The sequence below is a fragment of the Chenopodium album genome, chromosome 17, assembly GCF_948465745.1.
Source record: "Chenopodium album chromosome 17, dcCheAlbu1.1, whole genome shotgun sequence".
Taxonomy (NCBI): Eukaryota; Viridiplantae; Streptophyta; class Magnoliopsida; order Caryophyllales; family Amaranthaceae; genus Chenopodium; species Chenopodium album.
The window spans coordinates 35,654,864-35,680,338 of NC_137850.1; the positions used below are offsets into that span (position 1 = coordinate 35,654,864).

The window sequence follows — 25,475 nt, forward strand, 5'->3', positions numbered from 1 at the left end:
ATAAAACAAATCGAATTAAATCAAAAATCAAGCACAAAATCATATTTTAGGACTATGAATTTTCGAAAAGTTCGAAATTAGGGTTGGGGGGTTCGAAAATTTCGAACATTTTAGGGCTAAATTTCGGTGCTCTTCATGGCTATTTTGAGCATAATTAAATTACATTTAACCAATTCCAGAAGTTTAATCACATTAAATATAACAATTGAACCATAATTAAATTAATTTCTCCATCTTAATTGATTACAAAATTAACATGAACTTCAAATTAATCGTATTAATATGATTGATATGTCTATTTTATATAGTATTTTACCCCCGTCCCTTGGTCATAATTAGTAGTGTTTTTGGCTCTTTAGAGCCACTTTTATTACTAATATGTGTTTTCTAGTGTTTTCATAGTTTTGGTTGAGTTTTGTAGGGAATTGCACCTTTGGAGCATTTTCCCGGGATTTTATGGAGCAACTACGAGCATTGGAGGAGCACGACCATCTTTCATAGCCCAAGATCGGTTAGAGTAATCAAGCCGTGAATAAGGGCTCGACTTGTGTGAAGACGAGGCATTTGGACCGAATGATTTAAGCCCCAAAGAGGATATTTGGTTTGGGCCAAGTTACAAGCCTAAACGAGGAGTACAAGCGGCCCGATGGTCCGCCCGATGATCCGTTCGATAGCGCGCCCGATCGGGCAAAGAAGACTTATATCGCAGCAGCCCTTCGTCCGATCAAAAAGGCGCGCCCGATCGGGCGGTGCCTCGCCCGATCGGGCGCGTGTTTCTGGAGGACGTTTTAAGCGTCGTTTAATTTGTTTTAACTTAGGATTTTCTAGCTTAGTATAAATACGCTTTTGTTAAGCGAATTTAGGGGGGAATTCTTTTCTCCCTTCCCTTACTCTCTCTTTTCTCTCTCTAACTTTTCTCTCTCTCTTCTCTTAAACTCTTAGTATTATTTTCTCTCTCTACAACTCTTGTTCCTTTTAACTTTGGTAACGAGTTCTTCTCTTTTAATCTCAGTTATTTATTTTATTTCTTTACTCTATCATGACTACTTTTATTGCTTCGTTTAGTTTAGATTTAATTATGTCTGAGTACTTTAATTCTAGGGTTTATGGGGATCCATACTTAATATGAAGGGATAATTTGTTATTATTGATATTTGATATTGCATAATAATTTCGTGTTGAATTGTTTTAATTCTTTGCAATTAGATTATGAATCGAGCAGATGTGATTTGATTGTAAAAGTATAGCAATATTGAATTGATGAATCGAGCAGATGTTAATTTGATATTAAAGGCTATTTTCAATAGGAACTTAGATCTAGTAAATTGCGAGAGCCTGTTAGATCTATGTTGATTAATAAATTGCGAGAGCCTGTTAATCATGTTATTTGTGCAATGTTGATTATTGATTGTCATGTTTTATCCCAGAATATTAATTATTGGTGAACCTGTGACCCTAGGCCTTCTTATTATTGTTTTTCTCCCTGAACTTGATCTCCGTAGTTTAATTCCTTTTTATAATAACAATATTGGTTACCTTGATAATTTAGATTATAATAATTAGTTAGGAATAGAAAGACTTGTTTCCCTGTGGATTCGACCCTACTTCCCTATCTATATTTAGTTAGTGGTTTTAAGAATTACTTTTGATTAGGGGATACGACTTTACCCTGTCAATGATCAAGCGCGTTCATGCAAGAGGCTAACTGATACCACTGTAGGAGTTTATAGGTACTATTAAGCGGAAAATCATGAATCATATTCAATCAAGTACCTAATACCAAGATCACATGCATAACACACAAGACACATAATCATACCTTTGAAGCGTGAATTCCACGTAGTAATTTGACAGGAAAATTAGGGAGAGAATAGAGCCCCAAGCGTTGCTCCTCTACGTAGTCCACGAGCTTCGAACGAACCGTCCACCAATACTAGATTGGTCGAGTGAAAAAGGAAAACTGCAATCACCACCTTTAATGGACTGACCGACCACCACGATCCACCACCACCACGAACCACCACACTGGCGCAAGGTAGGAGGAGAGAGCTGTGAGATAGAGAGAGATTTGAGAGGGCTTGGTCTCATGCTTGCTAATTCGGGTTTGATCAAACTGATCACTGAATTACTGTGTCATGCAAACCCTAGGCACCTAGTCTATTTATAATCACATTATAATTAGACTAGGGTTAGGAAGCCCAAAACCCTCTTATCCTCATCATATGGCCAGCCATTATTAGGGGATGAGGCCCATCATGGGCCTCGTCCTCTCGTGCTCGATCTAGGCCCTTTGTGTGACCTTATAGGATCCGTCCAATTGGGCTTTGGCTTATTTTACTAGTCCAAAAATCGTTAGTACCTCTAGATATGATAAAACGACGACCCAAATGTCCGAACTTAATTATCTTCATAATTTGATCCATTTATATATCCAGTAATTGCACACGACGAAGACATAAATCCTTCACCCGCCCCCTCCCTTTCCCCCACCCTACCGAGCCAACGAACCCCCCTTCCCTTTCCCCGTTCTTGCTTCCCCGACCCCCACCGTGAACCAAAACCACCCCATTTCCCCTTCCTCCCACCGCAATCCTCCCCCTAGCCCCGTTCCCCCCACAGAAATTGACCCCCTCCCCTTACACTACCCTTTTCGGCCTTCCCTAACCCTAAACCACCACCCCAAAACCACCCAAAATGAATTTAGGGTTTCGCTTATGGTTGTTTTGGGGCGGTGGTTTAGGGTTAGGGATGGCCGAAAAAGGTAGGGGAAGGGGAGGGGGTCGATTTCGGTGGGGGGAACGGGGTTGGGGATCGGATTTTGGCGGGGGGAAGGGGAAAAGGGGTGGTTTTGGTTCGGGGTAGGGGTCGGGGCAGCGAGAACGGGGAAAGGGAAGGGAGATTCGTTGGCTGCGTAGGGTGGGGGAAAGGGAGGGGGGTGGGTTCGCGCCGGCTCCGGCCGAAGCTCTGGGCGCCGGCCGCCTACAGGGGGGAAGGGGTGGCTGTTGAGGGGGGGGGGTGGCTGGGTTACTTTTTTTTTTAATTTTAATTTTTTTTTTTTTGAATAAACTCAACGGAACCTTAACGGATTCCGTTAAGTGGTAGTGAAATTTTAATTATTTTATTTTAGGTGGTAGCAAAATAAAATAAAAAAATTAAACTGGTAGCAAATGTAACACAAGGTATTTTCGCTGGTAGTAAATGTCAAATTTTCCTTTTTTATTTATCGTTTTTATAAATTTGAATTTTCTCAAATTATATATAATATATATTTTTATGTACTCCGTATATGAATATATACTAATGTAGTACGTCAAATCAGCCTTCTTCTCGTGCCCAAAAAAAAAAAACAGAGAGAAAAAAAAAAAAAAAAAAAAAAACAGCCTTCTAGTTTGGATTATGACTTAATAAAACAGAATCATATGTGCTAGTACAATAATCTTGTTAAAGAAAGGTTACCAAAAATAATATTATAAAGGTGTCATCAATTATATTAGTGATATTCTCGTGCAAGCATAATCTGTTTGAGAAAGGTTACCAAAAATAAAATTAAAAAGGTGTCATCAATTATATAAGTGATATTCTCGTGCAAGTTGTATGAAAAATTAGATTAATAATAAACGAAACAAACGAGGTTATCTGATTATTGCCGTGAAATTACACATACATGAGTACATGATCAGATTGATCATTGTGCTACAATGACGTCGAGATGTCAGAACCGATCCAAAAAAATCCATCCGTCTCAAACGTTAACCAATCTGATTTGACTCAGTAATTCAGGACTCAAACCTGATTAGTGACAGATCTGAACCCAACTCGAATTTGATCCGATCTCAACTTAATCCGACACTGATTGGATCCGACCTGTACTATATCCAAAATTGATTTGACCCGACTTGAATTCAAACAGAACGATTTGACTAGTCCTGAACTCAACACCACCTAAAATTAGCCATTACTCGATTCAATCTGGCCAGTTTTTACCCTAACTGATATGTAGCCTGACCCGATTTTAAACCAACCTGTTTTAATTCGACATAATTTCAAACCAATCATAATATCATCTTTGCAAATGCCTCGTTGCTTGACAGTCTCTAAGCAAATGTAACATGGTTTTATTTGTGTTCAACGAGCATCTTAATTACACAACGTAAAATTACAATGTTATAACGGATGCGAGAAAGAACAAATATTAAATGTAAAATTGACAAGAAAAACATACACAAATTTATGTGGTTCACCAACGATGTGTTGGCTATGTCCACGGGTAGGCGAGAGTAATAGTTTTATTGATTTTGGGGAAAACAAATTACAGATTCAGAACAGATTTGAAACCAATCACAGAAATAGATTGATCGTCTCTCAGATTCCTAATGTTATCTCTCTCAAATCTCACAGATGAGAAATACACAAAAGATTCTCAGATTTCTGAATAATCACTAAACTGATCAACTAATTCGACTAGGAGTAACCCTAAGGGGTATATATAGAACTCTCCAAAACAAAACTTATTTGGGCCAAAGCCCAATTAATAACCACACGACTGTGTACCTTGACCCACACGACCGTGTGACATGTCTTGTAGTAGCGGAACTACACAACCATGTACCATGAACCACATGGCCGTGTATTTCAAAGAGTACACATATTATAACACTAACTACACGATCGTGTACAATGGATTACATGATCGTGTACCTACTTGGTCACCGATTAAAGGCATATTTCTAACATACATGTGAATGTCTTCATTTTCCTTCGTTATACTAAGCGCATACTTAATTGAGATTTTTTCTTTAGAGCAATTCAGATACCGAAGGTCCCCTGCCTCCTGATTGTCCACCAACTTGAGAAAATAAATCAGTTTAAAGCTATGCTTAGGCAATACATGAGCTATGACGATGGTTGAAGCCTAGGAATATATTTTATATTCTATCAAAGAGGATGTTACAACCATTATCTACTACTGAGTACTACTTTTAACCCCTTTTTCAGCCATTTAACATATTCATTTATACCTCTCAACTCCAAACTTTTAACATATTTGAAGTGAGAATGAACATATCAGTCTCACACGAACCTTTGCAATATTTATAGGCTTGTAGCGGAGCACCCTAAACAATAGAGCATTTGGTTTCAAGAACACCTGTTGGAAATAAGATGTTGTAACCATGAAAATAATAAAGAAATTAGGGCAAAAATACAATACTCCATTATTGATCTCATAAAAGTTGTGACGCGTTTTACGGCTGCCCTAGAAGCATATTTCGCCACCATTAGTACGAGGCTCTCAGTGACGAATGCTCCCCAAGGGTAACACAGCTACCTTCCAACTCCGTACCCCGATTGGAAGGTTGGAATTACTTCAAGAATTGCTCAGATCTCTATGGGAATGGCTTTGTGTTTATTGTGTTTAGTGTTTCACAATACTCTGTGTTTTTCCGTCTCTGTAAAAAATAATAGCTTAAGGGTATTTGTTTGTTATGAAAAGGAATCAAGAATAAGGAAACAAAACCCGGCCAAAACGCATTTCCTGAAGCCTTGCAAGGTCCGCCTGGTCTGCCAGGGCGAGTCCGCCCTATCGGGCGCGACAAGCACATCTCAAAAACCTCTATTTTGGGTTCCGCCCGGTCTTCCAAGGCAAGTCCGCCCTATTGGGCACGCGGGGTAAAAGTTAATACAAAGTACTTAGAAGCTTCGCCCTGTCTACCAGGGCAAAGCCGCCTTGGCACAACATGTGGGATACGATACCTGCGGAGTTAACTACTTTGACGAGAAGCCTACTTCTCACCACCTTACCCCCCAGGGCAAGTCCACCCTGGGAGGGCATATGGGATTAAGAAGCTTAACATCAAATAGCTTTATACAATCGATTGATTGAATCGTTCGACTTGCATTACTCCCAACAATTCCCTCCACCGAACTTTAGTAAGGAAGGCTGAATGTTCTTGTCGAGCCAAGAAATTGCTAATGCTTCCTTTCTCCCTTGGTAACTAAAGTGTATCCCGAGATTAAAGGTAAATGTGTGTTTGATCCTCCGATCCCCCCATATGAATCTTCTTACATTTTTGTCCATTTCTTCACAAATTACGCTAGGTAGTGTTTGGATACTATCATTTCATTTCAAATTTGGAATTTTAAATCTGAAATTTCAATTTTAGACTTTCAAATCCAAATACTCTGTTTGGGAAACTTAGAGTTTCAATTTAATCATTTGAAATTCACTGTATTTTTATTTAATTTGAGGCATGAATTCTTCTTCAACATTACTATCGAAAAACATTTCTTCTTCAACATATTTTCTCTCTCACAATCGATCAAATCGTGATTAGATTATCATCAACAATAGCTTCAACTCGCCGTCAATCGCTTCTCACCAGAACCCTAACTCCGTCGCATATTTCACGTAAGAAATCGTCTTCAAATGTCAGAGAAGTTGCCGGAGTAACGACGGAAAATCGTGTAGATGGCCTGCTGCTACTGTCCAAATCGTGCTCTAGATTCATAATCCCGACCGTCTATAAAGTTTCGATAAATATATGGTGTCAATTGTTACCGCGGCGGGGAAAGACAGTCATGAAAAGGATGAGGATGAAGAAAGGGCTTCAATGGAAGAAAAATCTCACACGATAGTACACTTTATTGGATGAGAGAAAGCATGGAGGATACTACCTGCTTTAATGGAGGAGGGAGAGAATAAAGAGCCAAGCCAGAAAATAGGAAATCGGGCAATAGAGTTAGGTATTTTATTTTACTTAATGTTGGAATTTGAAATGATGGGCTATGAGTTAGAATTTCAATTTTATCAAAATAAACTTATGTCTTCAAAACCTTGGAATTGGGCCAAATCCAATTTCCAAATTACAAGCATATCCAAACAAGGCAATTGGGCCAATTCCAGCATTTCAAATGAAATGCTCCATACCAAACAGGCTACTAGTGATTTTAGCAGTTTGCATTGAGTAACTTGCCATCGTAGTGAGAGTAGATTTGGTGAGACTTGAGAGTAATCTGACATGCAAGAGATAAGTACTTTGTTTTCTAACCTGGAAAGTCCATGATCAATCTTCTCACAGAGGTGTGCATATGTCTCCCTAATCATCCAACTCGTCAAAGTCAACATACCTAGGTATAATCCAAGGTCCTCAAAGTCAGCATATGAAGGTATTTTTTCATGTTTTTGACATAAATATGTTTTTAAAAACTCAGTATTCTAATTTTCATCGACCACATTTTTCACAGAGGGTCCTGATGCAGTAATTGGGAGAAAAATCACTACTCAGGCTTTCCCGCTTCCTGCAATTCAAGTGACAAGTAATTTCAGTGTCCTTATTTTTGGTGTTACATATTTTATATTGAATTTATTTGAAGATTATGGCTTATGAATTTGATGTTTATAATTATAAGCACCTTCGTCAACAAGGAGTTACAAAAGTAGACGTTGTACAGATTTGGAAGGTGAATGTAGTGATCAAATGCAAAGGTATTTAGAGGCTTTATACTTTGATAACAAACTAAAAAATATAAGATTCTGTTGTATTATTGTTATTTCTTTTCATTGTTAAAATTTGACTGAATATGTATTTCTATTACTATTTTAAAGGTTACAGGCACAATCTAATGGAAATTCTCAAAAAAATACAAGCAGCAAAGCTTAAGTGACAAGTAATTTTATAGCCCTCTTTTTTGATATTACATGTTTGTGACAATTTTTTTTTTTACTAAAAATTCAATATTCTAATGACCATTGTTCATATTTTTCACAGAGGGTCCTGATGCAGTAATTGGGAAAAAAATCCCTACTAAGGCTAACCTACTTCCTGTACCTACTTACTATCATAGGTGTATGGCCAAAAAAATTGCCTTTGAAGCACTTCACTTTTGTTATGACGATGGAGAAGTCAAAGTTGCTGTCAACGGGTATCCTCCGCAGCTCGTGAGGTTATTGACTTCTACAGATGAAGAAGCGAAACATTTCAGGAAGTATGTGCGACTATATAACAATTTGTTCGCTTTTACTTCATTGGGTGGCGATTGTGATGCTAAGAAAGGGATCTATGTTTTTAAGTTACATGGCCAAATTTATCATCATATTTCCAATTTAGTTCCTGGAGATGAAGGGCCAAAATATGTGCATCTTTATTTCTATGATGGACAACAAAAATTAACTAATTGTCTTAAATGTTTTCCTACATTAAAGGAGAATATTTTGGCAATGTTGATGGAGGTTACTGATCTAAACCCATATGCTAAATTTTTTCAATCTTTAAGGGGAATTTCAATTAGTGATTCTACACAAATTCTGTTGAATAAGACTATGGTTCCATATCAACGTGTTTATAATGCTCCTGCTTCAGATGAGGTTGCTGTTATTTTGCCACAGACTACTTCTTCTAGTGAATATGAGAGTCCACACATACTGGTCATTGGTCAAAATGATTCTTCTAATAGAATCAAACATTATTATGGTTGCTATGATCCTTTGCATTATCCATTACTATTTCCATATGGTGACTATGGGTAGACTCAAGGTCTTAAGAAAAATGTCTATGGGTGGAATGTAGCAGTTACAGTCTCAGACGGATCCAGTTTCTTCTTGTAGTGTACATACTACTCAAGATTTGTTAGATGAAGAGGCTAGGCATATGAGTTCTATATCTTTTACTTTTAAAGTATGTATGGTTTATATATGTCATATATATGGCTTTATTACTTAATACTTTTTTTTTTCCAAATATTGATTTGTAGGTGCAAATGGAGGTTCATCTAAGGCAGATAAACATCTTCTAGCTCTAAGCAATAAATTTCCTGGATGACATTGAAGCTTATATGCATAAACTTGGATGAAGAATCGCCGTTAAAATCAGCCATTTTAAGCAAAAGATTAAGAATCAGAAGCACTCAAAATCGTGTTTTTTTTCAGAAACCGCTTTTAGAGTTTATAATTTGATAAAGAAAACCACTTAATAAGAAGAAATAAATAGCAAATTGAAACTATTATGTCACTTCTGTGTCTCTTCATCTGCAAATTGCTACAGTGAATTAGTGCCATTGAAAACCGTAATGCATGTTTCTTCATATTCTCAGTGTTATAACACTACAAACGTACTACTCGATAAAAAATCAGAACATTCTAAAAATATACTACGCACATCTAATTAGTACAAAATCACCGTACCAAAAAAAATTCGCGCCACAACTTTACTCGGGATTTTTAAACTTTTATTGTCTTAAAAAAACAAGTACTCATAACTTTCCATTATTAAATAGATCAAAACTAATGAATGGTTTACAATTATCCACGATTTACTTACACATTGTTAAACTAACACATCGAAATATCCATCTTGCCACGTCACTTCTTTTTTAAAAAAAGATCGAAAACTTTATTTTATGGAATACATATTATTCCTACTTAAAAAAAAGAAAAAAAAACAAAATATCACTATAAAAAAAATAATTCACCCCAACTTTACAAAATATTATTATAACAAAATAATCCTTTATTTTCCACAAAAGAAGTACGATCGACAATATTAACCTCCGATATTTTACATTTTGGACTATCACGCGCAATGCACACGATAGGACAACTAGTTTTATAAATAAGTCCCTTTCTTATTTACTAACCGTTAATAGTATTGTATAACTAATACTACTCACTATGTTTTAGTATTAACTTACAGGCTTGAACCACATATGAAATTATTTTGGCAAAGAATTATGTGGGATCCCAAATTTTATCAATTTTTCTAATGCAGTCAGATGAATCTGATAAAAATAATCATCAAAGGTACCACAATTCATTAGATTGTCTCTGTAAAAAGGTTGTTTATTTCAACAATAATGTAAAAGGGAGATCGATGTTTTATAACGCAAGATCTACTCAACGATCATAGTTTATAGGAAAAATGAAAAAGAATAATCCAACTTTTAACATTTTGGCTCAAAACAATCCCACCTTTGACTAATCTGGAAATAATTCCACCTTTTTACATCTTCTCAAAACTAGCCATTTTACCTAAAACCTATTGAGCAGGTAATTTTTTTTTAAATAATTTTATTCTTTAATCTCTCTCTTCACACCTTAGAGCAACCTTAACCATGAATAAATAAAATTGTTTGGGTTAATATTTGAATAAAATAATGTAAAAAAAATTAGGTGATGGTGAATAGTGGGATGAACAAGTATGAATGGTTTGGTTTTCCAAACCATTCATGGAAATTGTTTGTCCATCCATAAGATTATAATATTATTATTTATGTATGTATTTTAATTTTTAATAAAAGATAAATTGAGGTGTGGTAGGTGAATAGTAACATGAACACTTTTTTTTATTCATGGTTAAGAGGAGGATTTTGGAAATTATTTGTTTGATTTATGTATATGAGAGAGAAAATATTTATTTAATGAATAGTAACATGAACAAATTTTTTTTTTTTTGTTCATGAATAAGGATGCTCTTACCACCTTCTACCATGGCCAATCCACCATGACCACCACCTTCCCTCCATGATCACCACCACATCGCAACCTCACTTTCCCCCACCCCACCGGACACCAAGATTCCTAATTCACTAGAGGTCCGAACCTCTACTGAACCAAACTGAAACAGTGACCCCCACTAAACAAAACCAAATCGGAAACCCAACCCGAAACCCTTACGCAGCCAAGCAACAACCACCTCGGCCTCCACCGAAATCTCATCCCTTCCTACCTGATTCCCATGCCGCCAAATCAAAACCTCACCCCACTAGAACCCGACGCATCAGACCATAAACCTACTCTAGTTAGAAACCCACCGCATCTAACTAAAGCCCACCCAATTGTTGCGCACAACGGTACAAGACTAACACCACACCTCAAGCCACTTTGAAAATCGAAACCACCTTCACCATTGTTGGAATATACTTGTATTATTAGTATTAGTATACTAGTATACGTTTAGTATGTAGTATATATAATACATGTAATAGTGTTTAGTACAATTCTATTCATTCTACATAATAAAAAATACTCACTTTCTCTCTCTTTCCAACTTCTTCTCTTCCTCTGTTCAAGGTCCATTAATGGCTGCTCTTTCTCTCTTCTCATTTCTTCCACCTTAAACTCCCAAATTTAACATGGTATCAGAGCGGGTCGATTCCTCTCATTCATTCCGCATTTTTTCTCTTCTTCAATTTCAAGATTTTTCATCTTATTTTTATGATTTTTCGTTTGGAATTTCCTGCTCGTAATTTCCTTAATTCTTACTCGAAATTCAGCAATTGGAGGATTAATTCACGTAATTGTCTTCTATAATCACTTGCAATTTGTTTTCCGAACAAAAAATCAAACAATTTTTTGATTCTTGAATTTTACCCAAATTTCTAGGGTTCTTCAAATTTTTCATTCTCTATTGTTCGAATTTTAACAATTTTCGATCAGTTTTTTGCTGGTGGTTTTATGGGTGTTTCTTGAAGATTTCAATCGGTTTTATGGGCTTTCAAGTTTAGAGTATTAGAACTTACGTTTGATCGGTTTGAAGATTTTCGATCGCTTAAGTTTTTCGCTCAATTTTCTGGGTTTCATGTTCTGGGTATAGAGATTAAAGATTGTCTCGCATTGAAGTTTCTGGGTTTTGCCGCCGAATTACTGTGAAGCCATCAGTGAAGTTCAGTTTCTGGGTTCTTCGTTGTCGTTGTTGGTTTCTTCGATAATCTTGTTGGTGGTGTTTCACCGTTGTCGTTTCAGGCCTTGCTGCGAGTTGCTGTCACGATTGTTATTGGGGTCTATGCTTTCTTTTCCTCTGTGGAGATTGAACCGAACCAAGTTGGGTTCATTTTTCTGTTCAATATTACTTCCCATATTCTTGATTGGCTTAAGAATTTCTGCTACATTATGGTATAATTCTCATACTTTCACTCCTTGTTTGGTGATTTGGTGTTTTTGGTGTATATTGATTGATTGGAGGTGTAGTCAGAATTTGTTGATGTTATTGTGGATTAAGATTATAGTTACTTGCATTTGGGTTGTTTTGATTGAAAGTTGAGTTGAAGTGTGTTTTGTATTGTTGGATGATGATGAATATTGGTTTGTTGAAGTCTGTTGGATTTTTGGGTTAATTGTTGGTTGAGCTTTGAATTGAAGTTTGGGTTGTATTGGTGATTGATATATTTTGTGATGTTGAAATTGTGCTGATAGTTGATGGGTGATGTTGAGAGTTTCTGGTTGTTTCCTTCCCAAACACATTCTTTCTTCTCTTTCTTTTTCCTCTTCTTCCTCAAATTGTAAAGTTTGTTCTTCTTGGATTATTAATCAAATTGCCGAGGTTAAATTTTCAGAGAGTTTGATTGATATCACTTCTTTTCTTGCCTTCTTTTGAGGCTTTCTCTGATGATCCTTAGTGATTTATTTTGACCCATAGTGGTCCTTTTTCTCAAGACCCATAGCTGGTCATTTGCCCATAAGTGGCTTGTTGTTTTGCCCATAGAGGCTTTGATATTCAGACCCATAGTTGGTCATTTTGCCCATAGAGGCTTTGAATTTTGAGACCCATAGTTGGTCATTTTGTTGTGCCCAAAGAGACCTTTCTTTAATGATCCTTTTTGATCAGTTTTGGTGAGACCCATTGAGGCTCATTTCTTCAAAGACCCAAGTGGTCAATTTCAGACCCAAAGAGGTCAATTCTTTAGATCCTTTGTGATCATTTTATTCTTTTTTTTAGCTTCTAAACACATTATCTTCCACATTCATTCTCCTTTTGTTATATCGTTGGAGATTGGTTTGATTGTTGAATTTGGAGTTAAGGCGTATATTGGTGGTTTGGTTGTCTATGCATCATCAAGCTTTGAATTTTCTACCCTTCTAAGCTTGAAGGGGGGAATACGGTATTGAGGATTCTAAGGTTGATGGATTTGGTTTGGTGGTTGTAATATGAAAGTTGGGGGTGCTAGAAATGGAAGGAGGCACATTCTCTGTACTTGAAAATGGTATTCAAGTAGACAACAGTAAGTTTTCAAAGACATAGTTTTTGTGCAAGCTCAGTTGGTCCAGCTTACTTCTTTGTGCTCTTGGTTCTAATTGGAGTTTGGGTGTATATAGTGTGATTGGTAGATGGTTATAATGGTGTTTTTGGAGGATAGTCGGTGGTATATTGTCTCAGTTGGGGCAACAATGATTGATGGTGATATTTTGGTACAAGGATATGATGTGCATGGATTTCTTTGAAGGTTGGTTTAGTTTCTGCCAAGTTTGACAATGATTGGAGCATCTAAAGTGATGATACAACAATTTTAAAGCCTTCTACTGGTTGCTCTTCTTGAATAAGCTACAACATATACTACAATTGCTTTTATAGGTGTGCTGTGTGCACATTGCTGCTGTTTGTATAGAAAATGGAAAATATAGTATGATGCTGTAATGTTCAAACTAAAAATGTTTACCCATTTTCAGTTTGATGGGGGGGGGGGGGGGGGGGGGGGGTGTGTTGGAATATACTTGTATTATTAGTATTAGTATACTAGTATAAGTTTAGTATGTAGTATATATAATACATGTAATAGTGTTCAGTACAATTCTATTCATTTTACATAATAAAAAATACTCACTTTCTCTCTCTTTCCCTCTTCTTCTCTTCCTCTGTTCAAGGTCCATTAATGGTTGCTCTTTCTCTCTTCTCATTTCTTCCACCTTAAACTCCCAAATTTAACAACCATCCATCTCTATTGCGGGGAAAGAAAAAGCATTTGATGTTCATCGGGGAATGGAGGGGGGAAGGGATGCTCCGGCAACCGATAGAGGAGGGAGGTTGATGTTCAGGTGGGGATCGGAATCAGAAGGGGAATGCTTTTCTTTTTTGTGAAAAAAAAAATTGTTTTTAATTTTGTTTTTTTAAACTAATTAAAAAAAGGACCAATTGAAATGTGGCATGTCACCCTTTTCAACTGGTTACCAATTTTACAAATCGGTCAAGGGACTGTTTTGAGCAGATGCGGTATAAAGGTGGGATTGTTACGAGATTATTTAAAAGTGGAATTGTTACGAGTAGAATTGTTAAATGTAGGATTATTGTTTTCCATTTTTCCTTAGGAAAAATTTACAACAATAATCCCACCTTTTGCAAGTCTTTTCAAAATAGTCTTACCTTTTAAAAGTCTCAAAATAATCCACCTTTTAAGGCTATCTTCTCAAAACGGTCCTTAACTTGTTTGAAGGTATGTTGTAGGTAAACTTGACACGTGTACTATCCTATTCTAATTGGTTTCACATTTAAAAAAAAATTAAAATTAAATCATAAAATAAAATAATTAAAACTTAATTGAGAAATAATTATTAAAAAAAAAAAAAAAAAAAGAGAACCAACCACTCCTTCCACAACTTATAAGTTTTGAAATTATGAATTTAATGACGTCAATAGTTATGAAGTATTGTAGAATGCAAAGATGATAATGCTACGGTAACAAGTGTGATTTAATTTGTTTGATAAAAATTAGAAAATAATAGTGAAGGATTTATGAATAATGGGGGTTGTTTCAGGTAGGGGAAGGAAGGGGAAGATTATGTCGAGGTTAGGGTTTTGAGAAGGGTGGGTGCCGGCGGGGGTAAGGGGAAAAGGAGCCCGGGGATGGGAGGCTTGGACGCCGAGGATTGGAGGCTCCGGGAGGTGGGTTAGATAGGGGGAGGGGGCTGCTGGCCTGGCAAGGGAGGGCTGGCTGGTAGTGGCATGGTTTTTGTTTTTATTTATAATATAGTTTAAGGGCATGCTTGGATTGGGGTCAATGACGGATCTAAGAAGGCACAAGGGGTAGCAGCACATGCTACCCCTGCAAAAAAAAAAAAAAAAAAAAAAAAAAAAAAAACTGTTGATCAAAGAGACCTGTTATTTGGACAGCTGGTCTCTTTGATTCAGCCATAACAAATTCAGCGTATTCCACTACTCCGTATCTCCGCACCAATTTCTGTTGATTCTAGCTTTAAAGTAAAGAGACCTGTTGTGTATAACAACAGGTATCTTAGGTTCTTTTTTTCTTTTATATTTTTTTACAACTCCTTTTGCATGCCCCCGGTTTACAGTAATTTTATTGTACATCGAACATTTTTACGAAAAAGTGACCCTTTTTCTTTATAAAAGTGACCCTTTTTCTTTACAAAAGTGACCCTTTTTATTATAAAAGTGATTCATATTTTCACAAAAGTTACCCCTTTTTTACAAAAATGACCCTTTTTTTCCACAAAAGTGACCCTTTTTCTTCACAAAAGTGACCCTTTTTTTCACAAAAACAGAGTATTAAAATAAAAAAAATAAACACAAAATACAAAGGTTACCCCAATGGCTCTACTTTCATCCCGTATCTTTATCTCTCCTCAAAACTAAACATTTCCACCATTAACAAACCTTCAAATTCTCTCTCCTCCATCAAAACCTCAACCCCCTTCTCCCTCTCCGTTACCAACTGCAAGCCCTCATATTTTTCCCTTCATAGTTGTCGTCATCGTCACCTCTGCCGCCATAGTCATCACCACCTCCGCCGCTGCCATGTTTGCCACCATCAAAGTAGATGAGGCGAAATGATAAAAACCCACAATAAGGTATATATGCAATTGGGGTCGAGGTATTCGGAGTTGTTGTAATTCCGGACTTCAAACTCGACAAATCGGGGGATGGGGGGAGGTCAGAAGCGCAGGAATCAGGGGATTGGGATGGTTAGCAAGGTCGAAATCGGAGGGGGACGCCGGATTCTTAGGAGAAGCTAAGGGAGTGGCGACAGGAGTGGTGGTTTGGCAGTTGTTGGTTGTCCCAACTTCCGCCATTCACTAATTTACTGAACACCGGCTTTTTTTAAAAATTTGTGATTTTTTTATAGTATAACCTGTTGTGGCTTTTTTTTTTTTTTTTTTTTTTTTTTTTGCTTTCGCTTCTACTTTATATGTTTGCATAACTAATTATGTGTTCAACTAATTTTATTTTGATGTCTTTCTTTTAAGTTATGAAAAATCAAGTACTAGAATTTATCATTTTTAAATTATAAAATATATATATACTCATACTTTAATTATTTTTTATTCATTGGATAATTGTATATGATACCAATCATAATTTTTTTTTTTAAATGAGTAGCTTATAATTCTTTGAAACTCCTTCATTTGACGAAATTCTTCCCAATTTATTGCACTTTTATTTCAATACACATATTTAGTAGTAATTTATTTACTACCGAATAGAATTTTATATGAGTAAAGCAATTAAGAAAATTTATAGTATATCGTAGTATAATTTACCATACATATACAAAGCAGTTTTTAAACTTATGATATACGGAGACAACGAAAAACATAGAAAGATAATCTATTGAGCATATAAATTACTTTTTAATTTGATCATTGTATTATATTGATAACTAGAATATAAATAATTCCATATTTGTAAAATGAAAATTTATCAAACAAAACAAATCTTAAAAATTTAAAGGCTAATTAGCGCTAATAAATATAATAACTCGTTTTACCCTTTTTTTTTCTCTTATTGTTTAATGGCTAAATGTTACCCTTACTTAAAATTCCTGGATCCGCCACTAATTGGGGTTAATATGTTAAGGGGGTAATAAAAGTCAAACTTAATATAAGTAATTAGAGGTGTTGTTGTAGGAGACAAGGTGCTTTCAAATGAAATAAGGTAATTGTGCCATGAGGAAAAGAGAGATGGAGGAATTATTATCCTCATAATGAGGGTAATAGTTACCCACCCTCCCCCTAGTGTAACTATTAACCCCAAAATGAGGATATTAGTTCATTTTTCTTCATCTCATACCACACCATCACTACATAATTTTCCTTAAAATCACACCATCACTATCTCCGCCTTCTCTATATTCACTTTCATTTTGTTTAATTTGACTTATATTACCCTAGTAATACATCTCCCTCAATCCAAGCATGCCCTAATTGTTATTATTTTTTATTTTTATAATTTAGTGTACAAAAAAAAAAAAAAAAGTTTTTTAGGTTGTAGGTCACTTGGAACATTTTGAGAAGGTAGCTCTAAAAGGTGGGATTAATTCGAGATATTTGAAAGATGAGACTATTTTGAGAAAACTTACAAAAGGTGGGATTATTGTAGTAAATTTTTCCTTAGGAATGTACGGATTTACTGTTAATAAAGAAATAAATAATAAAAATGTACTCATTAAGTCCTTGTGGAAAATGGAATTTTGTGATTTTGTTTTGCTTCTTGATTTGCATTGGTTACAATGCTGCAAGTCCTGCAACATTGCAATTTGCAACTACATATATTAACACTTTTTTTCACCTAAACCTTAATAATTACTCCCCCAAAAAATAATTATGTAAACAATTTACATTTTACATATTCTAAATCTAAGGAAAAACGACATCCTCTTCCAAATCCAAACAAGCCCAAAACATGAACTCAAGCTTCACCAATTCAGTGAAAATTTCATACATTGGCAAACAATTTATAAGATTTGGCATCAAGAATGATTTGCCTTACGGCGGCCACTGATCCAATGACCCCTAATATGGAGAAAACAACAGCAATGCTTAGATTCAACCAAAATATGAAGGTACGTTTCGAAGGCTTGAATGTAAGGTTGAATAAAATGACAGGTAGAACAAAGTCTAGAGGAAGGAAGCCAAATGCTCCAATAACTCCATTTATGTCTCCGAAAAATGGGAGCATTGCTGATATTATTGTTGCTATGGCAACTGAGAGAGACCGCGATATCACCCTTGGGATCACATTTCTTAGAGAGAATTGACCACTTTTCGGATCTGCCAATACTCCCTCTAATACTTCATTTGTGGGTTGCAAGTATATCTGCACCAAAAAATAGAATTGTGTAACATATTATGGGCTACATAATCATTAAACTATTATGATCTCACGATTGATAAGCTATAACCTCTATATTGTGAGACCAAAGATCAAGGCAATTTAGTGTTAGTTATTTAACCTGTTATGAAGTGGTTTCTTAAGGGCATAACTTTCTGTGTGACAATCAATGTGCGAGGCGAGAAAGAGTAAAGTTGTTACGTACCACACCAACAGCGGAAATTTGAAGGATAACGAAGGCATTGGTCATAAAAATGAACCATTTAGGTAGCAAAGGATTTCCATTTACGACAAAGTTGCTTAATATCTGGCCTTCAGCTTGGTTCCCAAATGCCCAGTAACCTGACACCGCGACACTAAAGAATGTCATTGAAACTACACTGTAACACACGGATAGTCCCTTGAACATCTTCCCTTTTACTGGCGGTGCTAGTGTTGCCTAACAATATTGTGTCATAAATTTCATAAGCAATTAGCAACATAATTATATAATTGAATTAAGGGGTATCCAAAAATTTAAGATATTAAGAAGATATGACATCTAAATAACCTGAATTTCAGGAATAATTCCATTCCCAAAAGTTGTTGCAATAATCGCTATTGCATTAAAAACACCAAATAACCGATCCTCAGAGTTGCCAACTAATGAGTAGTCTTTCTCTGGTCCTTTTGATGTATGCCCTGCATGACACAATGCAACACATAATTCATTTCCATTGACAACTTTAGGATACTTTTCAAATGCAATATGATTTAAAGGTAGTAAATGATTCACTTGTTTCTTGTGTAATATCAGATCATATGCTTGAGGTTGTGGTTCGTGAGGCAGGATCATGTTACTTTTACAACTATATGATGCATTAATGTGTAACTTTTTTTTTTTTTTTTATACATCCAAGTTTAAGATAAAATTTGTGCATTTATGTAGTTTGGTCATTGACATAAATTCTTGAACATTTTTTTTGGTCGTCGTGGACATGTGATTTGAAAGACATATACACTCATTGCCACTATAATACCTTATATAAAGTTTTAATAGGACAAGTTTCCTAAAATATAAATTTGACCATTAATCTCTTTAATTATTTATCAACAAAAATTTGACCTTTTTCAAATAAATACATTAAGAACAATTGGAATTTACATCCATAATACAAGTACGATATACATATCAGTGAAAATATGCGACATAAATAATGCAAAAAGTTAAACCAAGCAAGGTTTATATGAAGTGCGGAAGTGCAAAAATCATCATGAGTTTACTTATTTTCATCAAGAAGAAAAGCCTTGGATTACCAATATAGACGGAGCCAACAGTAGCAGCGGCACTATAGCCAAGGCATAGGAGTAGAGAAATCAAATTAATATGGCGTAGAGAGTGAAATGAGGGCATCTGAGCTAGGATTAGCATTATTCCTCCGAATATGATTATGAATTCATAGAGCTTCATTGTACCATTCGGATTGAACAACAAGTAGATAGCCTGAGAAATAAGTTGCATCATCACTAAGTTATTAGTATGCATGACTATATCATTGTGTAATATAATTTTGTATGAAATAAGAAAAAATAACCTTTATACACTGACCACCTATAAGACAAGCGCCAACAACTGCACCGTAGCAGACTGCAAATTGAACTGGACCCACAACATATCGCCCCCATCTTGGACCTGCCAATAATGTAAAAAAATTTATTTAGTTATAATCCCTTCATGCCAAATTTATCATACCTAAATAAGTTGAATTGAATATTTTGTAAGTCATGAATATTTTGTAAGTCATGATAAAATCCAATAATGTCTTTATCATACGCTAACAAAACAAGTACTAAAATATAATAATACGTACTGACGTAGAATGTGTTTTCTATGATAAAAAGGCAGTAATTGGTGTACATGAAAGCAAATAATTACAACATCATTTAATCTTTTGAAGTTAAGAAAATGATTAGTTTAAGTGTTTTTCGTCTTTCAAGTTTGATACGATATTATTAAAGTAACAAGAGATTCAACGTGGTCAAGTCATTCACGCCATTAGTTGTTTTCTTTAATTATGATTAACATTAAAAATAAAAAAAAATAAAAAAAATAAAAAATAAAAAATAAAAACCTTGCTCTAGCAACAAGTCAACATGATGATGTACTTGATCATTACTTTATTGACTATTATACTTACACAAACATTAATCTATATAACTAATTCTATAACTCTAACTAATAAACTAATGTGTTCGTCTAATACTGCGTAATAAATATTGAGCACTTGTATACGATAAATAAGAACATACCTAATATATCATGTGCCATGTCTCGGAATCGGAGATGGCGGCGACCTAATTGAGCATGGTGTTCAAGTACCAAAGATAGCAAATTATAGGAATAAAATGTGACCATTGCTCCTGCAATGAGGCATATAATTCCTCCAGCCCATCCCAGAAATTTAAAAGCATACGGTAAACTCAAAAGTGCCGGTGCCACTATCGATGTTGTTAGATGGTACCCACAGTGCACCCATGACCCTGTCGTCACAATTTAATCACTCATTACACATACAACGACTGTATTTTATAAAATACAGATTTTTTTTTTTTTTTTAAAACCAAATACAGAATATATATACGAGTGTATTCTATATAATACAGAGTACTTTGTATGATAAAGTAATAGATTCAATAATCGTCTTTCTTTAATTAACTTTTTTTATATAAATTTAGCAAGTTTTTGAAATTCCTTGCGTAGTTTTGCTACCTTGTCTTTTAAATAGCTTACTTGCCTACTTTCAATTCAATGTGTTCAATAAATAAGTCCTATTAACTTACCGCCTATATTCTTGTATAATTATTACTCATTAACGATATAAGTAATAATTAATACGGAAGTTCAGCAAAATGGAGATGATCACGCATGATCCCATTAATTGTGGAGTTGAATTATTTATTTATTTATTTTTAATTTGTAAAGCTGGCAAATTAAATATTAATTTGATGTAAAATCCTGCGTTTAGAGCAGGGTGTACCATATGTAAATTTCAATATAATTAGAGGTATGCTATTATGGTAGTTTTACCAAAACTTAAAAAAATATAACGGTGGTAGTTTGTTCCTCCTTTTCCTTCCAACCAAAATTACTATAGGAAAACAATTTTTTTTTTTTTTTTTTTTTTTTTTTTTTTTTTTGACAACAAAGAAAAACAAAATTATGTACCAAATATAATGAATTTGGTAGCACCTTCAAACTACTGCCACATAATATCATCATCCTAGCTAGCTACGTGATAATAATCACATACATTATTATTGTTATTATATATACTTACGATTAGTATTTGCAAACCTTACTGGAACAACAAAATTTTCCCAAGATAGACAATTTGTTTGCAAGAATGCACTACATATACATATGATATATAAATTAGTGTTTTACGACGATTTTGATACTCAAAACTACATTATTAGTTGATCATGTCTTAAATAGGTGCAACCTGGTAAATGGTTGATGCAATAACAAACGTTCCTATGAGAAGAAATCTTCAAGATCCGCCACTTGATAGAGTTGATCGATAAAGAAGACCGAAATTGTACATACCTTTAGATTGGAGAACAAAAAGTGCACCAGCATCAAGCTCCTCCTTTCTCTCATGATTAGATTCTTGGTTAACAATTGTGTTCTCTTCTGGAACTACTTGTGTTTCAACAATATATGTTCCCATTTCTCTCTCTCTCTCTCCTTCTCTCTCTCTACTTTTTCTTTTTGATCAAATAATGTACAAGTATAAGATAGGCGAAGGTAGACTTGTATACAGTATATATACCATTCTTTATATGAATAAGTTAAATTGTAGTCCAGCCTACTAATTTGGACTTTGACGTAATAAAACAAAACATATGCTTAGTATAATTGTCTGTATGAGAAACGTTACCAAAAATAACTTTAAAATGATAGTCAGCAGTTGAGATAAGGTGATGATCTCGAATAAGATCCAATTTAACTCTTTGATAACAAAACATGTAAAGTACATAATACGGAATAGATTTATTAGAATATTACTTGAATAAAATCGATAACTTAAACGTGAATTTATATGTAAATAGTAATACGTTGAGTAATTTAATTTGAAGTTTGCATTAAATTTGCATTTCAAATTTATTGAGGTTATAAATTTGAATTTTTTTATTTTAATGATATACTAGGTTCCATTTGATTTTCCTTCCATAGATATTTGTATGTTTCTATTATACAATTCTATTTTCTATGAATAGGACACGAGCACCTCGCCTACCATCTACCCACTTTCCAAGACGATCGATGGTATGAATTTCTTACAATATTTCCTTTTTTTTCACACTCCTTTATTTTTTTCTTTTCCAAAAAGAATCACAATCAAGTTGCTTTTTTATGTTAGCCACACGCACTCTCGATTGCAATTGGCACTGATATTATCATGACTTTTGACTTGTTGAGGGTACTTAGGTATTGGATGGAGTTGGTAGAAATCAAAGGTGAGAAATCGACTGATAATCTACCATGAATAGAGCCAATTGAACCGAGAAGATGGTCACTCAAGCTTACCTACTTTTATATTTGGCTGGTTGGGTTACTTTGTTAGTGTTATAATTTAAGGATTACTTGTTCAATAATATAAGGTTACTTCGTTAATGTTATAGAGTTACTTGGTCAGTATTATAGGGGTTACTTTGTTATTTTACAAGTAGTTACATAGTGTCATTAGCCACAAGGCCAACTGACCAAATTAGTAAATAAAAAAAAAACCCCTAGCGAAAATTTGGTAAATAAAATAGCTCTGGCAACAATTTAGTAAAAAAGAAAAAAAAAAACTAACCCTAAGCGACAATTTGGTAAAAAAAATCATCTCAGGCGACAACCTTAAATATACAAAAATTTCCGACAAACTACTCGCAAATGCATAATTTAGTTCGTTTATCATGGTTTTCTTACCTAATTTTCCAACCCCTTTTTCGGAATTAACAATTTGAAAAAAAAATATTGATTAAATATTATTTTTCACGTATTTTTCCTACCTCTTATTATCGATTTTTTTAAGAAAGGGGTTGGAAATAAATTTGATATTAGAATTTAGCAAAATAAAAGGAGATGACATATTAATTTAAATTTTAAAACGGGAAAAATAATTTTTAAAAAATACAATAACGAATTGAATTAGGAAATTTGAAGACTTTGTTGAAAAAAATAGATATTTTGGTCTAAATGTAACCTTTGATTAATTTTTTTTACCAAATTATCGCCGAGGTTATTTTTTTACCGAATTATCGCTAGGGGTCTTTTTATTTACCAATCTGGTCAATTGGCCTTAGCCGCAAATTAAACGCACTCCTCGCTTGTTCAAGATATATATATTTTAAATTATAGTTCCTCTCTGTCAAAATATGTACTGTATTATACTTTTTTTAATAACGACTACTCCCTCTGTCCCTTATTTTTTGTCCCATTTGACTTTTTTTGGTCTTCAAGACACGTAAAAATTATAGAAACTTGATATTAATAAAATATACTATGAGACGATTCTAACAAGATGTTACATAAATATATTATCACTTATAGATTAATGAGAATTCATGGTCAAAGTTATAAAAGTTTGACCTATATATACCGATGCACAACCTTGACCATGAATATTTGTAATTATATATTATTAAGAAGTATAAAAACTTGATCCTATAAAAATACACTCCCTCCATCCCCATTTGATTGTCACTTTGGTAGAAATCACGGAAATTAAGGAGAATTAAAGAAACTACATGGGAACTAAAACCCAATCATTTGCCCAAAAAAAAAAAAAAAAAAAAAAAAAAAAAAAAAAAAACAGAGAGAGAGAGAGAAATTGAACGGTATTAATAATAGGCGGATTACAAGAAGAAAACATTTGGGTTTTTTTTGGCTTTATTACACAACCAATGAAAATAAAGGAGTACATTACTAATCCATATGATTTGTTTTAAACCAATCACATCGGTAGAAATAATTATGCCATCCAATAGAATTAAAGTACACAGATTGATGACTAAGCAAATCCAAATAACTCCAACATTTCATGTACTAGAGTTATAAAATCCATTCATCCTCAAAATTAAAAATCATTTGAGAGGGAATTACAGACAAAAATTATTAGATGCAACTTTAAAAAAAAAAAATTAAACCCCCTAAAAATGTCATTGCCTCCAAACACAAATGGCTTCAGACTTCAAATTCGATTTGAATCAAGAAATGGATGAAGATGTTGCTGCTTATGATGCTGAAACGCTTAACATTTTTTAGTATGATCTCAACTCTACTTACGATCCATATGAAGATGGATATGAATCAGAAAATATCCATAACAACCTTGGGTTTGACCTAAATCAAAATCCTTCCCCTGGTGCAACAGAGGAAGCTCAACCAACAGGCAACCAACATGAGACATTAGACATCAACAACACTCAGCAAGCAACAGGGGATCAACAACAAGGTCAGCACAACAACAACAATGAGCATACGGCATTCAACCAACAACATTCTGAAGGTCATCGTCAGCATAGGATGTAACACCCCCAAATCTCCCTCTACGGAAATACTAGTATAATACATATAATTAAACCGTAGAGATAGACTTAGGGGTGTTACCGCTGCGTGATTACGCAAGCCTACTCAAAATATTTAACTCAATAACAAAACTTGCAGCGGAAAACTCAAATTTCTTTCAATAATGCTTATAAAAATAGTAACATTGTTATGAGTACTCAAAATAAAAACAAAACCAACATTTCTAAACTAGGTGAAGTAAATCCCGGGACTCCCATATGTTCATTCATATCTCCACCTGAAAATAGTCAACATTGCTTATCGACCATTACGGTAAACAGGGCGAACCAAAACAAATAAGAAATACGGATTAGAAAAATATGCTAAGTACGATAAGTGCAAGATAAGTAAACTCAATTTATTTGCAAACATGCTTTTAAAACCAATTCCAATAATTAATCCAATAAATTCCAAACTCATGATTCAAAACTAATTCTCGAATACTCTCTAAACGATTCCAATAACTCAATACTAATGATTAATAAGATCAATTATTTTCAAAAACTCAATCTCCTCTCTAAGTGTGCACACCCCCCAAGCTAGTCTCCTACTATTTCAAGGCTATTTTTGGAGGAAGAATAGGTCATACAAAGTCCATAGTCTTCAATGAATCCGCATAGTGGGATTAATATAATAAACATGCTTGTAAAGATTTTTAAATAAATAAATCAATAAATCCTCATAATATTCCTCTTTGAATAAAATCAACCTTTATAATAGGTTAACTCAAAACTCCCTGTTATTAAATTCAACATGCTTTCTGTAAAAAATGTCTCCCCAAAACCAAACCCAATGATGAACAACCTTTCACCGCCATTATTGGTCGGGTTGAGTATTTAATATTTGAAGTGCTTAAATCCATGTTTCCATTCAATACATTTCATAAACAAATCCAATTCCTAGCTCATTTCCCTAAACCATAACTTATTTTTCACTTTTCGTGTTCACATTACAAAACCGAGAGAAACTGATTTTGTGGCCCTATAATTTTGATCCAATTATTATTTGGTTGGATAGTCCTTTCAATAATCTTTCCAATGATATAT

General features: G+C 34.4%; 1 protein-coding gene across 1 annotated transcript; it reads right to left on the reverse strand.

The window, feature by feature from the left end:
• Positions 1-17,132: 17,132 nt before the first annotated feature.
• LOC145587857 (GABA transporter 1-like) lies at positions 17,133-21,596 on the reverse strand. Its single transcript, XM_081644530.1, has 7 exons — positions 21,418-21,596; positions 20,121-20,351; positions 19,406-19,503; positions 19,128-19,314; positions 18,382-18,512; positions 18,037-18,270; positions 17,133-17,816 (listed from the first exon to the last, which is right to left on the reverse strand). Exons 1-7 carry the CDS (start codon positions 21,539-21,541, stop codon positions 17,436-17,438), a joined length of 1,386 nt encoding a protein of 461 aa, XP_081500656.1. The 5' UTR covers positions 21,542-21,596; the 3' UTR covers positions 17,133-17,435.
• Positions 21,597-25,475: the final 3,879 nt, after the last annotated feature.

Coding starts and splice junctions, on each gene's coding strand:
- LOC145587857 (XM_081644530.1), bottom strand. CDS start 21,541: ATGGGAACATATATTGTTGAAACACAAGTAGTTCCAGAAGAGAACACA. Junction 19,504..20,120: donor CATGGCACATGATATATTAG/GTATGTTCTTAT, acceptor CATTATTGGCAG/GTCCAAGATGGGGGCGATAT. Junction 17,817..18,036: donor AAATTTCCGCTGTTGGTGTG/GTACGTAACAAC, acceptor TTTTTGGTGCAG/ATATACTTGCAACCCACAAA.